General features: G+C 36.2%; 1 protein-coding gene across 3 annotated transcripts in view; it reads right to left on the reverse strand.

Moving 5' to 3' along the window:
* Positions 1-15,679, reverse strand: part of gpm6ba (glycoprotein M6Ba) — a 46,413-nt gene that overhangs the window by 13,281 nt on the left and 17,453 nt on the right. For all 3 annotated transcript variants that reach the window (XM_046837526.1, XM_046837525.1, XM_046837527.1), the window contains exon 2: positions 679-865. In XM_046837526.1, the coding sequence (XP_046693482.1) occupies positions 679-865 (187 nt within the window). The remainder of the gene's footprint in view (positions 1-678; positions 866-15,679) is intronic.

Genomic DNA, 15,679 nt, shown 5'->3' on the forward strand with positions numbered 1-15,679 from the left:
CTAATTACTGATTTATTGTTCTGTATTCAATCTTATCAAACATAATAAAAGTAACAGTGCTGTTATGTGGGTTAAGTAAAGGAAGGCTGCATCTACTATAAAATGCAGGTGTGCTAATAATGCACCTCACACACAAAGACATTACTACAACATGCAAAAAAGGATATAGTTTTAGACCATCATGAGTTATCCCTTACATCACCTCATATAGTCCAATAATTTTAAAAGAAACTGTCATTAATGATAAAGTAATAGACCTTTGTAGTCTGGTGTAGTTTGAACCCTGTAGTTCAAAAACAATCTTTTAATGCTGTTCTGAAGTGAAAAATCTGGTGGCACAAATCTAGTGATTATACAGTGGCATTCAGACTCATTTTAATCACATATATTCAGACACAATACACAAGGCTGCAGCAGATGGTGATGCATAATGTTACCTTAAATACATTCCTATTTCCTGTGCCCCATTATGTCTGCATGTCTCTCCTTTTCCCTCCCACTGCCTCTCTTTTTTTTGTCCTACATATTTTGCAAGTACACAGAACCACCAATCCAAATGCACACAACTTGTGAAATGAACAAATTCTCAGCTGTCATTTTCTGTCACTTGTTTTAGTACCATGTGGTAAATATATGTAACACTATGCACATGTATCCATATTCCCTACACAGACTCACATGTCAGCAAGGGTGGCATGGTCGGCTGTGATGTGGGAGAAGTGGTTCTCCAGCATTGTCATGGTGCTCGTCAGTGCTACATGCCCGCATCCGCAGAACAGAGCCACGCCCGAAAAGCACAGGATGGTTGCCACCAGTGAGGCGTATGGTACACCCCCCAAACATTTAATGCAGCAGTCCAAGCAACCTGCAGTCAAATGGAAAGATGAGAGGGTCATTATATTACAATATTTAATTAGCAAGACTCACCACACGTTAGCCAAGTTAATGATTTTCTGGCTTTGAGGCTAATGCGTGGAGGTAAATTAGGTTAATTATTAACATTCTACATGCCAAAAGCAGCACACATACAGTAGCTCTAATGCAAGTTTAAAGGATCAAAGCATGGGCTTCAAATATGTCTTCTTGGCTAACATATTTTAAGGTGGAAAATGTGTGCAAATATGATTTCTTTTTCTCAAAATATTGAAAACTGAAAAGTTTTGATAAAGCTGATATTTTAGAGGGCAACAAAAATGAGTCTTTGACTAATTTAGCTTGGCATCCATTTGGCATTTGGCCACATAGTTTAACAGCTGAATATGCAAACCTATAAAGTACTTGAAAAATATGTGACCTGAAGACAAGACACTATTACTGAATCCCAAAAGTGCTATATTTTTAACCAGTTTCAACCTAAAGAGGCTTTAACAATAGATGTCAGTGCTGAGATACATACATAAACATTATCCTAGATATTGTCTGTAGAAATATACCTTTATATATTTGCAAAAAGAATGGATACCTGTGAATTGAATTGAATATTCCTGAACTGTGTCATGCTACAGTTACTGTACTATTATCTTGGTTTGGTAGCTCTATGGCTGTAAACCCATAAGACCAAGACATGTGGTTCAAAATTCAGTGTTGGTTATGTGTAACCTTAATTAATCTGTGTCTCCTGCTTGGGCATACACACTGTCACAATTAGAGATTTCAAACTTAACGTGTTAATAATGCGTTAATGCAAATAAACTTTAACTGCACTAATTTTGTTTAAGCGCGAATAACACATTTCTGTTTGACCATTTTCATTAGAAATATAAAAAAATAAATATATAAGAGGCGAAATTAAAACCTTCAGCGCAACACACATATATTTACGACATCCTTTCTTTACTCAGATATTTTTAAAAAATGTAATAACTAATCATTTGTTTTACTGATGCACTGAGTCTCAGATCAAGCACCAAAATCCGCCATGATGCACACATCCGGCAATTAAAACCGTCCGTGTGGAAACATAGCAAAAGTTCCATTTGGTGTTCTGACGTAAAATAAAGCACCATAATTACTTTAAAACATTTACAAAAATATTTTCTCTTCATGCTCCATGTGAGTATCGTTTCACTAATAATAAACAAAGAAACATTTGCAACATTCATATTTGTCCATGTACATGTTCATTAGAGTATAAAAAATATTTAAAAATATTAATTTAAGGTACATTTAAAACAGATAAAAAATGTGCGATTAAGTTGCGATTAATCACAAGTGAACTCAGCCGTGGTTACAATTCTATTTGATTTATCCTCATTCAGCTCACCATTTACAAAGCTAACAAAGAACAAAGCAGTAATATTGACATTGGATTGAATTTAAACTTTATACAAGGCTTTAAAATTCATGAGCCTATGTTTCAGTTAAACATTTATTCACCATTTATTTAAAAGCATCTCTCATCAGGATGTCGATTTTTCTGTCAAATGGGAGATTAAGCATGTGCTCTGATGCAGCCTATGTAGTTTATGACATTGTATAATGTTACAGATTTGTAATGATTATGCGTGAAACATTTGCTGTCCATGATGATGGAAACATTTTACGTATACTTGGTATATTCACAGGTTGTCCAGCATGCTAGCTATTAGCAATTTCTGCAGAAGCAGTTGATTTAAAAAAAGAAGAGAGTTGTCCATGTTTTTTGAGTCACAAATTTATATATCATACAAAGAAAATGCAGAATTGTTTTAGAGCACAGAAGAAATCTCACAGATTCTGTGAACAGCAGTATTTTTACATTCCCTTAAATGACTCAGTGATACAAAGGTAAATCTTTGGCATGTCAAATAAAGCAAACAAAGCCACTATAATCCAGGACAAAAGACAGGAGTTACAGGTGTAAAGCTCTGAGTGCATCAACCTATTCATTCAGTTTGTGACGCAAATTTATTTTCAAGCCATATAGTCATCCTGAAAATAGACAACCATCTGTTTCACAGCATTTTAATGCAGCATTACTGCAGCATTGCTGCAATCAGGAGAAGCCATTAAAATCTGACACATTAACCTATGATTAAAGTAATCTTGACTGATCATTTATACATGCACTTTATGATGCTTTCATTAGATAAAATGCATGCCATAAAGGACAAAATTGAGGAAAATGGAGAATGGCATTTTGAGAAAATTGATGGGAGAGATTTTCCTTGTTGTGTAAGAGACATTAGATGAAGAGGGGCGATATGTTGTAATGATCATTTAAATCTTATATAATCTCTGTTAAAAATATCTGTACACACACAGGAGTGCACACACAGATTGAGAATAAAGGAGGGTGTTACAATCACATGCTCTTGCACATTCCACTTTAGTGTTTCCATGGAAACCCTTTTCCATTGGCATCCTGAACACTTTCCAATCAGTGAAGCGAATGGCACATGGAAAAGGGCGATTCCTCTTTGTCAAAAGGATCTTTATTGTACAGTCATATGAAAATTGTGTATTAAAAATTCACTCAGTCATTATTTTTGCATAAAACAATATTTTTTACATTATCTTGAAAATATATTAATTCACCAACCAGGGATATGTGCATAGGGGTTATGCTTTCTTTAAATGCTCTTACACTCTTATAGGTGGCTACATATGAATGAAATTTGCAAACAGCCTGCTCAGCTCTGCACAATTAAGCCCTCATTTTAACCCTGATGCTGTTATTGTTCTGTGCGGTTATTGTGTTTACTCCCTAGTTACACATATTCACCTGCATACTTGTCTTTCATTTAGACAGAAAATCATCAAGCATTTTACCTTAACGAAAAAATATTACAATTAAACCAGCTAATAATTAAATTGAAGATCATTAAATTGCGACGTATAAGAGTGGAGGTACACACAGGTGGACTACATTATACGCAGGAGGGGCTACCTGAAGAAGATTGGAGACTGTAAGGTTTTGGCAGGGGACAGTGTAGCTAGACAGCATCTGATGGTGGTCTGTAGGATGGTTTTGGAGGTGAAGAAGAGGAGGAGAGTTAGGACTGAAAGAAGAATAAGATGGTGGAAACTAAAGGAAGAAGACTGTAGGGTAAGGCTCAGGGAAAAGGTCAGACAGGGGCTTACTGGTGAAGATATGCTGAAAGTACTACTGCAGAAATTATAAGAGAGACAGCTAAGAAGGTACTCGGTGTGACATTTCGGAAATAGAATGGAAGACAAAGTGACGTGGTGGATCGAGGACGTGCAGGAAAGCATAAGGAGAAAGAGGTTGGTAAAACAGGATTGGGATCAAAAGGGAAAGGAGAAAAGTAGGCAGGGAGATGTACAAGGAGATGCAGCAGCAGGTAAAGAGGGATGTGGCAAAAGCTAATGAAAAGGCATATGAGAAGCTGTATGTGAAATTGGACACTAAGGAAAGGAGAAAAGGATTTATACCGTTTGGCCAGGCAGAGGGACCAAGCTGGGAAGGATGTTCTGCAAGTTAGAGCAAAAAATGTGTTGACTAGTGAGGAGAGTGTGTTGAGAAGATGAAGGAAGTTTTTTGAGAAGCCGAGGAAGAGCACTACAGACGCATTATTTGCTTTGAAAATGTTTATGGAGAAGTATAGAGAAGGTCAGTAGGAGTTGCATTGTGTGTTTGTGGATTAGGAGAAAGCATACAACAGGGTGCCGAGAGAGGAGTTGTGGTATTGTATGATGAAGTCAGGTGTGTCAGAGAAGTATGTGAGGGTGGTGCAGGACATGTATGAGGACAGTGTGACTGCCGTGGTGTGCATTAGGAACAACAGACTGGTTTAAGGTGGAGGTTGGATTGCATGAAGGATCGGCTCTGAGCCCTTTCCTGTTTGCAGTGGTGATGGACAGATTGACGGACAAGGTCAGACAGGAGTATCCGTGGACTATGATGTTTGTGGATGATATTATGATTTGTGGTGAGAGTAGGGAGCAGGTTGAAAAGAGCCTGCAGAGGTGGAAGTATGCGCTGGAGAGAAGGGGAATGAAAGTCAGTAGGAGTAAGACAGAGTACATGTGTGTAAATGAGAGGGAAAGTTTATAGGTTTGTGGTAAAACCTGCGATGTTGTATGGTTTAGAGACAGTGGCATTGAGTAAAAGACAGGAGGTGGAGCTGGAGGTAGCAGAGCTGAAGATGCTGCGATTTTTATTGGGAGTGATGAGTATGGACAGGAGTAGAAACGAGTTAATTAGAGGGACTGCACATGTAGGACTTTTTGGAGACAAGGTAAAGGAGGCACGAGTGAGATGGTTTGGAAATGTGAGAAGAGGGACATGGGGTATATTGGTAGGAGAAAGCTGAGGATGGAGCCACCAGGAAGGAGGAAAAGAGGAAGACCAAGAAGGAGGTTTATGGATGTGGTGAGGAAAGACATGCAGTAGTGGAGGAGTCTGGGTGGTATGGATGGATGATCCACTGTGGCGACAGAAAGAAGAAGAAGAAGAAAAAAATCCTTATATTACAGCTAAGAAATAGACATAAAAAATGTCAGAAATTTATTTTATTTGTGTATTCATTTTGCAATTCCAGAATGGGATTTATTTATTAGGATAAGTTATTAAGTGAGGTTTTTGAGACGTAGGTGTACGCAGACCAGTAGAATAAAACTTGGACACGAACCAACATTTAAATTAGATGACACCTGAACTGTGGCAATATGCACTTGCAAAGAATATTGGTATTGCATTTAAAAGTAAATTAAAACCCAGAAATCAAGTGAATGTCTTGTTTGCTGTTTAGTTGAGGAAAACTGTCATTAGCCTCTTAGCAATCTAAACAGCTTCATCACAGAAATAGCATTATAACGTATTGTGCAATTATGTATTGTGAAAAAAACTAAGGCCAAATCCAATAGCTGTCACTAATGCTGGTCTAATACTGCCAGAAGAGTATCAAAGTAATCTATGATGGAAGATGTACAGTATATATGCACATTGTGAGGAAAAATGTTGCCATAAAAGGACAAAATAGAGGAAACCGAGGAAACGGTTCAGGGAAAGTAATAAAAGTTTTGCCTTCATGAGTGAGATTCATGAATAGTGATATAGGCAAGAGGGAGACGTAAAATGGAATTGGGAGATATCATGTTCTATGATCATTTAAATCTTTTATAATAGCTGTTAAAAAGGGTTAGTGTGGATGTTTTGGTTTCCTTATATGCTCTTACCCTTTCATATGTGGCCACATATGAATGAAATTTGCAAACTGTGTGCACAGCTCCACACAATTAAACCCTTCATTTTACAGCACTAGTAATGTGTGGAAAACCTTTTTGATGCTTTAATGCTGTAGAAACAGTACAGTAAGGGATAACAGATCTTCCATTTGTCCATTTTCAATTTTTCCATCTATTTTGTCCTTTTATGGCAACATTTTTCCTCACAATGTGCACATATACATCTTCCATCATAGATTACTTTGATACTCTTCTGGCAGTATTAGACCAGCATTAGTGACAGCTAATGGATCAGGCGCTAGTTCTGGAAGAAAGTGTGATATGAAATGGTCAAAGTGCTGAAGTTCTGATGAGCGATTCCTTCATAAGACCATAAAGGAACGTTACGTAGTTGATTTATACAGTTAAGTCTCATGATGTAATGAGGCAAACTGAGATATGGTGGACATACTAGCTGCCTCAATAGAGAGTCAAACTCCACTATCAGGGGTTTAGGGAGGTAAACTCCTGATTTGGGTAAATAAGATCCTTTAATGTAATGTCCAACACTGAACATACAAAGTCATGTGTAAGAGTCTGGTATATGTATGTATGGTATATTGCTATTGGTTATTGGTTACTTTAGATTGATATTTTATATATTTTATACGATTATGAGACATAAATCTAAATCCTGTGGCTATGCTGGATTATCAATTGTGTTCTACCATTTCAGATTAGTGTCTATTAATTAGTTAGCTTTTTAAATATATATATTTTTTGCATTTTCTTTATATTATGATTGTTGCCAAATTACTGCTTTGGGAAGAATTTCAGCACAAAAAGTATTTAATATTTAATATTTCAAAAGACCTAGCTTCTATCTATTTCACTGACTACAGGTTTAATAACGCCAATAAATGTTTCATATTGAAATGGCTGGTTTCAAAAAACATCTGGCAGAATCAATGACTAAAGTTTTAAATAACTAAATATCCTGAAAGAAATGTTATACCCCAGAAAAGTGACTGAATTGTCCTATAAGCATACATCATATGACTGTTGCAGTTATATGACTTATGCTATGGCTGTGCCATGCTTTTTCTCTCACCTGAAAGTTGAAATTGTATCCGTTGGATAGAGCGGCTTTCCGATGCATAGGAAATCAATGGCCTACTCATTATAGCAAATGTGATAGACCAGTGAGCCTCTGAATCATCTCTTTATTAAAGGACATCATAATTTAGTCCACATAACCTCTCTCTTTACATTGCACTACGCATTTATCTCTTTACTCAATAAAAAAAATTTAAACCCTGTAACTCAGTTATACATCTTTGATTTTCCTGCCCCCTGCTGCAAACATGTGTGATGTAAACTGGTAGTACCTGAGGGCTCTGTGCTGGGAAACTAACGACATAGTCCGTATTAAAACAGCATGCAGACCAGCCTCTAAAACATTATTGCTTCTTCTGATGTACCTAAGATTAACACCATCAATAAAGCAAACTTACCATAGCAACATTCTTTAAATGCAAGATAGCAAATAAAACAAGAACCCAACAGCTTATGAAGAACAGACTCCCTGCCTGCTTAAGGCCATAGGGCAAGGAGTTGATGAGAGCAAATGTCTGAGATTGCACTGTTCTTGGTTTAGAGATCGGTGCAGCTTTCATCGCTTTATTTTATTTAGCATTTAGCTTCAGACTATGCTGGATAAGTCAGGTCACATCAGGCAATACTTACTACCATTGCTGAGACATTAGCATGAGGAGAGCAAATCTTAATATCTTCAGCCAAAATTGATTCAGAAGATTATTACTCTATGTAGCCTCTATTTTAATCAGACACAGTTTTTGTACAAAGGTTTGTGATTGCATGGTACCTATGTTGTGTGAGCGGGTGACATTTCTTTTCATGTAGGTTGGGAGTGGGCTAAAGCTCACAGAGCAATGAATGGCCATGTTCAATAAATTGAATTTTCTGGGTTTGGAAAAAAAAAGTTTCTGTAAATAGTTCATATTTCTAATGGCCGCTGTAGTTTAAATGCTTTTGAGTATATTTTGGGAAATAAAACAGTCTACATTTGTCAGGAACACTGTGGGCATTTTCACGTAAAAACAACTACAGGAGTAGATAAGAAGGTGCAAAAGAGCATATGATTTTGAAGACTGTAATTTGACTAGCTATCTCCAACTGTATAGATATAGTGAGTGGTCTGACAAACAGACTTTTTGTGCAAAAGTTCACAGAATCACCACATAATAGTCTATTGTGTGAAGCACTTATATATTAAGTGCTATTTTTTATTAGGAATGTTACCATACATTTTTACCATAAATGCCATTTACCATTAATGTATATTATATTATTATATTTTATATATTATATTAATATAATCCTTTCAAATAAATACATTTCAGCTATTAGCCAAAAAATACATTGTCTTAGCACCTGTAATATGCATTGCTAAATATTCTGAGTTGTTTTAATTTAAAAAGAAATAATGACTGCACGAAAAAATCAACATGCTGTATCTAAAAACTTTGAAGAAGCCTGGCAACAATTTAAAAACAATACAAAAGACTTCCTCTCTACACAGCTGAACACTAGGCTCAGTGTGCGTCTATTGCAGCTTTTAAAAGGCTTTCAGCATGTTCTGCTGTTTATCTCCGCTAGTTCCCCATAAAGCCGAAAAATCTGTTCCCTTGGAGGGCAGTACAGTAGAGTCAATGCCAGACAGTTCAGACCAAGACGTGAAATGAAAAAGAAAGCTTGTGAGAGAAACAAGCGAAGAGAACGAAGAGCGAGACCGAGACAGAGATTGAGTGAGAGAGAAGGAGAGTGAGCAAAAAGCATTGTTCGGCCCAGGGGCCGGTGAAAAGCGGTTGTCATGGAAGCATGTTACCCATGACCCAATTGAGCGCCGTTGACTGTCTCAGCGTTGCCACAGTTTCCACACACTTCCCACACACATGTACCCTGGGGTGTGTGTGTGAGATAGCGTGTGTCAGTGTGAGAGAGAAATGGAAGCAGCAGAAGAGTGTGAAAGAGTAAATGTAAAATGTCTGTGGGTGAGCTTAAAAGTGGATACAGATATAAACTATCCACTAGGTGTGGCTAAAACATGAATGATGCCTGTGCAAACTAGCAAAAAATCAGGATGCCAACAAACATATACTCATTTCTTCCATCATATTACATTCTATCAACAGTATATAAACCACCATGTCTTCTTCTTCTTCTTCTGCTCCCATTAGGGGTCGCCACAGCGGATCATCCGTCTCCATACCCCCCTGTCCTCTACATCAAATAATGTATCCATGTCATTTTTATATCAAACAAGAACAACAGTGGTATGGTGCAATGTAACAAACCAAAACTCAACAATGGAAGACACTGGCAGGTTTATCCCAATATAACTGTAAAACCTCCCCTAATGGCTGCCAGGGAAAAAAATCACAACCAGGCCAAATTTCTTTCTTCAATAACATAAAGTCCCAAAGTTTTTCACTTATTTTTATACAGAGATAGTGTAGATATGTGTGTATAATGTCAATTTTTACCTTTTAAGACATTGTCCTCTACATATTCTGTGAAATATATCTCACATAATTGCTTTCATTAAAAGCATGTAACATGGATATGTTTTAATTTACTAGTATGAATGCATGGTAGTGTTGCACGGCAAGTGCTGCTAAATGCTGTGTTGGGAGAAAAGATTGCATTCCATTTAGTTTCTCTCCAAATTCTAGGCTTCTGTTAACTCATGCATAAAGGAGAGGGCAGTTAGTACAGTTGGCACTTCCAGGTGTGTTTACTTTATTACGCCGCAGGAGCAGCAGTTGCAGTGGCTGCGTTCCCATGTCGCTGTTGTACTTGTGGGTGGGAACCATTAATGAGCACATACTATTTTCAGAGGAAATGTTAAATCAAGCCAAACAAATCAATATTTATTATTGTCATAAAAAAAGATCATTTTGACAAGGTCAGAATTTAAAGCTTAATCCATCTCAGAAAATGCATTTGAAGCACTGGCTGATTTTGTTGCTAATTAATTGACTATCCTCTATGCAGTTAACAACATAGCATAAAACCAAACCTCTTTATTCAAGCGGCAGTGAATATTTAAAGGGCAAACACACTGTATACCTGCCAAAGGCCTTTCCTCTTTTGGGAGTTGTGCATAATAATTTTCAGGCCAGATTTTTTCCTGGGAAAGAATTTTCTCTCAAGCGAGAGAAACATTGAAGCAAATGTCAAATGCATCTGTTCAAGTTGTTGAAATGTAGCCATGGCTGTTTGTCTTGATGGATCATGGTCTACACTTCTGTGTAATTTGCAAACAGCAAAAGAAGAAAGTGCTTAAAAAAGTCTCTAGATTCTAGAATCTAGAAAAGTCTCTAGAATCTCTTCTGTTCTCTGTTTTGGCTGAATGAAACTTAAACACTATATAATATACACAACATATATATATATATATATATATATATATATATATATATATATATATATATATATATATATATATATATATTACTGAAGCAGATTTATTTTAGTTCTGGAATATTTTAGTTATTTTAGGGTTTTTTTTGTTCTAGATTTATTTAGTTCTGGAATATTTTCTTTAAAAAATTTGGGGAACACAGTTTTATGTTTTCTGACATTTTAAAATGTCACCCTAGGAAATACACACTATGTTTTATCCACCTGGCTATAAATTCAATCCCTATAAATTATATCTAATAATAGCATGCTGTTATGTGTGCATTCCCAAATAGTCTTATTTCATACATAATCCCTCTGAGGAATAATTTAGGCAAAGTTATGTATAAAGTACACTTATTCTTAAAAAATAGGCTTGTACATATTATATAATGATTATATAATATTCAGATTTCCTTAATACAAAATAACATAATTTACCAAAGCCAATTGGTACAATGCATACCATGCATAACTGCCATAGGAAAGAGCATACTTGATATTGATCTTGGGTTTTCACTATTAATGTAAATGTGGCTTGTATAAATTTGCTCTGTCTAGGGACGGAATTTGACTAACATCGAATACATTCTGTCAGTCTTGACACAAGTCAAGTGATGAACTTACATGTTGGACATGAAGAGAGGACATCCATTCTTCCAGTCCAGTGACTCCAGCCGCTGATGTCTATAGCAGCGTATTAGAAGCAGTGACCTAGTTACCTATAAACCCTGACAGCTTTTAAAAGTAATCCTCTATACTGTTGGATATTATAAAAATATATATTTAAAAAAGTTTGCACACAATTTCACATGTTTACGTTAGTATAAGATATTTTTATAACATACTTTAAATTATATTGCATTTTTTAATTGTCAATCTTCTTTAATTGCTTTTAAAAGCATACTATAACCCTGCTTAAATGTGTCTTACTCTGCAATGTTTACAAAAATAAAAGACCAGGTGATCTTACACCAACTTTGTCTTTTGATAGTTGTGGAAATCTGACTGTACTGATTGTTTTAAAAAATTCTCAGTACATGCTGATTTACTTATGCTCACTGTTGTCTGGGTGTCGGTGCATCAATTTATAATGATGGAGGTTACAATCCGATCCCAAACAGGCCTGCTGAAGGATAAACTGTGTTTACTAAATCGCTGTAATTAAATGTAAATAAAGTGGTCCATCTTTCAGCATCATCAAGCCAGACTAATCAATGGCCCATCCTGTGGTTTTAGTCCTAGTGCTGTAAGAGTAAGTATATTTGTGTGTGTTTGTGTGTGTGTGTGTGTGTGTGTGTGTGTGTGTGTGTGTGTGTGTGTGTGTGTGTGTGGCCTCTAGCTCTTTATCTGCCATTCTGTCTACATTTATCAATGCAGCCAGTCTCAAACAGCTGTTCAGGTCACTACTCTTTCACCCACCCTTCACCCCTGCAACACACACACACACACACACACACACACACACACACACACTTACAGAACTGGGCAATGATTTGAAAGAAAAAACAGTATGTATACACTTTTTCACTGACAGCATGTAAATGCAATTCTTGTAGGAATTCATGCTTTTTACTGTTTAGCAAGTTGTAATCTAGCAGGCATTGTGATATAATTCTAGAGTGAAAGCAATGATGAAAATCTAACAGCAAGTTAGTGGAACAGTAATATTTGTAGATTAATTAGTAATTATTTAAGATCAATCTTTTATTACCTGCTATTTGTAACCACGAGTGTGACTACTGAAGAAAACACAGTGTTAGCTATCATGTACCAGAATGATAACTTTAGTCATATCAACTTAAGTATGGTAACTTTTGTCATGTTTTTACATGGGACAGGGATTGGTTAACAGCCACAAGCTTTGATCGTATGCATTTGCACAGATCTTGTAAACTATAAAAAGAAGGATGAGAAGTGTTCATCTAGTGGAGATTTAGATAAGCTCAGATATGCTTTTTTTTTTCTCACTAAACTTAAATGCAATCAAGTTGAAATATGCTGAGCTGCATCTTTCTCCTATAAGTAAATTAATTAGTGGAATTAATTTAATGTGGAATCGGTTTCTTAAAAAACATACGTATCACATCAATTAACATTTCAAAAGGTTAGAAAATGAAAGCTCTTGTATTTGGTGTAATTCTCCTTACATTTCGGTAAATGTCAAATAAAATATCTAGTTAAAGAACTAAAAACGTTTGTTACAGGGCTTGGCTTTAGAAAGAGTGGCTGCATTTGTTTCAAACAATTTCAACTAACTTCCATCAAAACAACTTATAAAATGTTAAGTTGTTACAAAAAAATAGGCACGTCTTAGGCATGAGATTGTTTGTACCTATAAATTCTTTAACACTAAAACCCTTTGCAGTTTTGCTTTTGACTTTCTCTCTGTAAGTAAACTAATCATTATAAACCATTAATAACCTGAAGATAATCTGGTACACTATCCTGACATATGCTTTTGATTGCTAGAAATCTTTACAACGGCAAAAACTAGTCCATATTGTAGACAGCCTTTTTTTGAATGCTTGGAGCATACATAGTCTCCGAATAAAATATCAGAAAGCAAGCATGATGGCTGCAGAAACCTCACGCAGAATGCCTGTTCAGCTGCGTGTGGGAGGTAGTTGCCATTTTTAGCTGCTTCTTGGCTTAACACACGGTCGGCTGTAGCAGAGCTTCTCCTCCACAGCGATGAGGTGTAATTGCACAAGTGTTGCTAGCCAGAGAAGTACTCTATGCAATATCAAACTTTTAGTAAAACTTTGTTACTAATAGGAGGCTGAGAATTTTGTGTGGCTTATGGTTAGTATGTTTATACTGTCCCTACAGTCCAGCATTTGTAGGAATTCTTACAGATTTCTTAGAAACTTTATGACTGCTAACCATGATTTCTTTGTCCTATCTGAACAATTTGTAATTCTTGAAGAACTGTTGGTCACACACCATATAAAATTGCTATCCGACTGGGCCGGGTGCATCTCACAAGAAAAAGATGTGCACTCTGTATTTTCCTTATTTTCCACCTTAAATAAAGAGATTCTGAAGGGTGGTAAAAGAGTGAGGTTGGCAGATTGTGCACCAGTAGGCCCGATGGAGAGAATCCATAAGTAGGGAGTAGCCTGGCATAATACAGGAACTGGGCATGCTGTGCCAACCTGCCTTCTACTGCTATTCATACCAACACATGCTATAGTCAAGCACACACTTTCAAACCTAGCTAAACACACTCATGAGTTTGCAGTAGCAGATGGAGTTTGTCAGTTTGCCCCTGAGCGAGATGTTCCATATTAAAGGCACATGAGGCCCTAAGCCTCCACCCCCACCCCTTTTATTCTCTGTCTTCTGTTTGTGTGATCTCTCACATGCTCCCAGAATCCCACACAAAAATAGTTTGAAGGATGAGCAAAGAAATATGAACAGGAAGGAACAGTTCCTTCAAAAGTTCAATTAAAGAAGATGAGGAAATCAACATTTTACAAAAAGACAACATTTTAAAAAAGGCAGAGGGGACAAGTCATGTGGGATAAGATCTTCAACTTGGATTTGAATGATCAGGGGGATCAGCATACAATATGCAAGAATTTAATCAAGGAAAATTACCATCATTTATAACTCAGAAAAACGCATGGCTTCATATGAACATGTAATTTATTTTTTATTTTTTGACTAAAGGATACATTTTAAAATCAGACTAATTTTAATTAATTTTAATTGCTATTCAACATATTCCACTACACTGGAACCAAGTCACTGTCCCATGTTTAAATGATTCAGTGATTACTGGTCACACAACATACTTCCTCTTGTGGTTCAGTGACAAATTTGGCAAAAAATAGATAAATATATGATGCCTGAGATGTAAAAGACAAAATGCAACACCCCACATTCACATTCCCATCTACAAGATCATTCTCTTGTTCTCATCACTGATGTAATATGCTGCCATTCTCATGTGTTGTGTTGTGTGGCCTGGCTCCCTCCCTCTACCTTCCTCTCATCTCTGCGATGATGTAATCCCCCTCAGCACCTACTCTAGCAAAGGAGTGTGTATGAAAAAGCAAGCATGAGTTATGCAATAGAAGAAAGTGTTCGGTAAAGAAAGCTTGACTGTCTAGTAAGGAACTAGGGGCTTTCGGATGTGAATAAAAAAAAGAAGATTCCAAAACAAGATTCAAAAAGCAACAAGCGTTCCCCCTAATGCCTGAGGATGCCATGTCGTATCAGATGCTAAAGCTGGGCTGACAGTGTATTAAGCTATGAATGCAAATGGCACAACGTCTGTTGAGTCAATGTGTGTACAGATTTTTTTTTGCAATCCAATATGACATTCAAGCTACAGATCAATATTCAATAATAAAAATACCACTACTATGTAGTGGATTATATACTTTCATATTAAAACACTCAGGTCAGCAGTCTGAGACTGCTGTTTTGAATCTGAAAGCCACTGTTGGTCTTTTAATTGTGTTCTTTTTTATTTTGAAGAAAAAATGAAAAATTCTGTCAATAAAAAAATGTGCTCTGACCTCAGATCTTTAACATCATTAGTCTAAAATCAGGTTTACCAAACCTTGTGATATATCACACCAATATAACACCATCAGATATGATCAGATCTTGCCTGTTTCTGTTTTTTTTTATCTTCTCACAAATGTTTTTACATAAAGCAGATAAGGTAACATCTCAAGTAATTACTCGTGTAACCAATTTTACTGCAACGCAATGAATTTCATGCAGAATTAGAGCATTTTTCTACAAACCAGTTTACACGTATTGCTACTCGGATAAATACACATTCAGTCAAATAAACCGCACAGTGTTTAAATGTTAGACTTATACTGTAAGTATTATTTTAAAAAAAATCAGTGTGGTGGAGAGAGCTGCAGTATTATAAATGCCAATTATTTTGCACGATATTTAAATCACGATGATCATTCAGTAAACCATAGAAAGCAATAGTTAAAGCATATAAATAGTAAGTAAAACATTTAACATGCACATCAATAACGTCATACTTTACGTGACCGATTAATCAACATTCTGTACAAATGGTGTTATAGGTGGTTTTACATGGACTGAAAGG

This window comes from Silurus meridionalis, chromosome 24 (assembly GCF_014805685.1).
Source record: "Silurus meridionalis isolate SWU-2019-XX chromosome 24, ASM1480568v1, whole genome shotgun sequence".
Lineage (NCBI taxonomy): Eukaryota > Metazoa > Chordata > Actinopteri > Siluriformes > Siluridae > Silurus > Silurus meridionalis.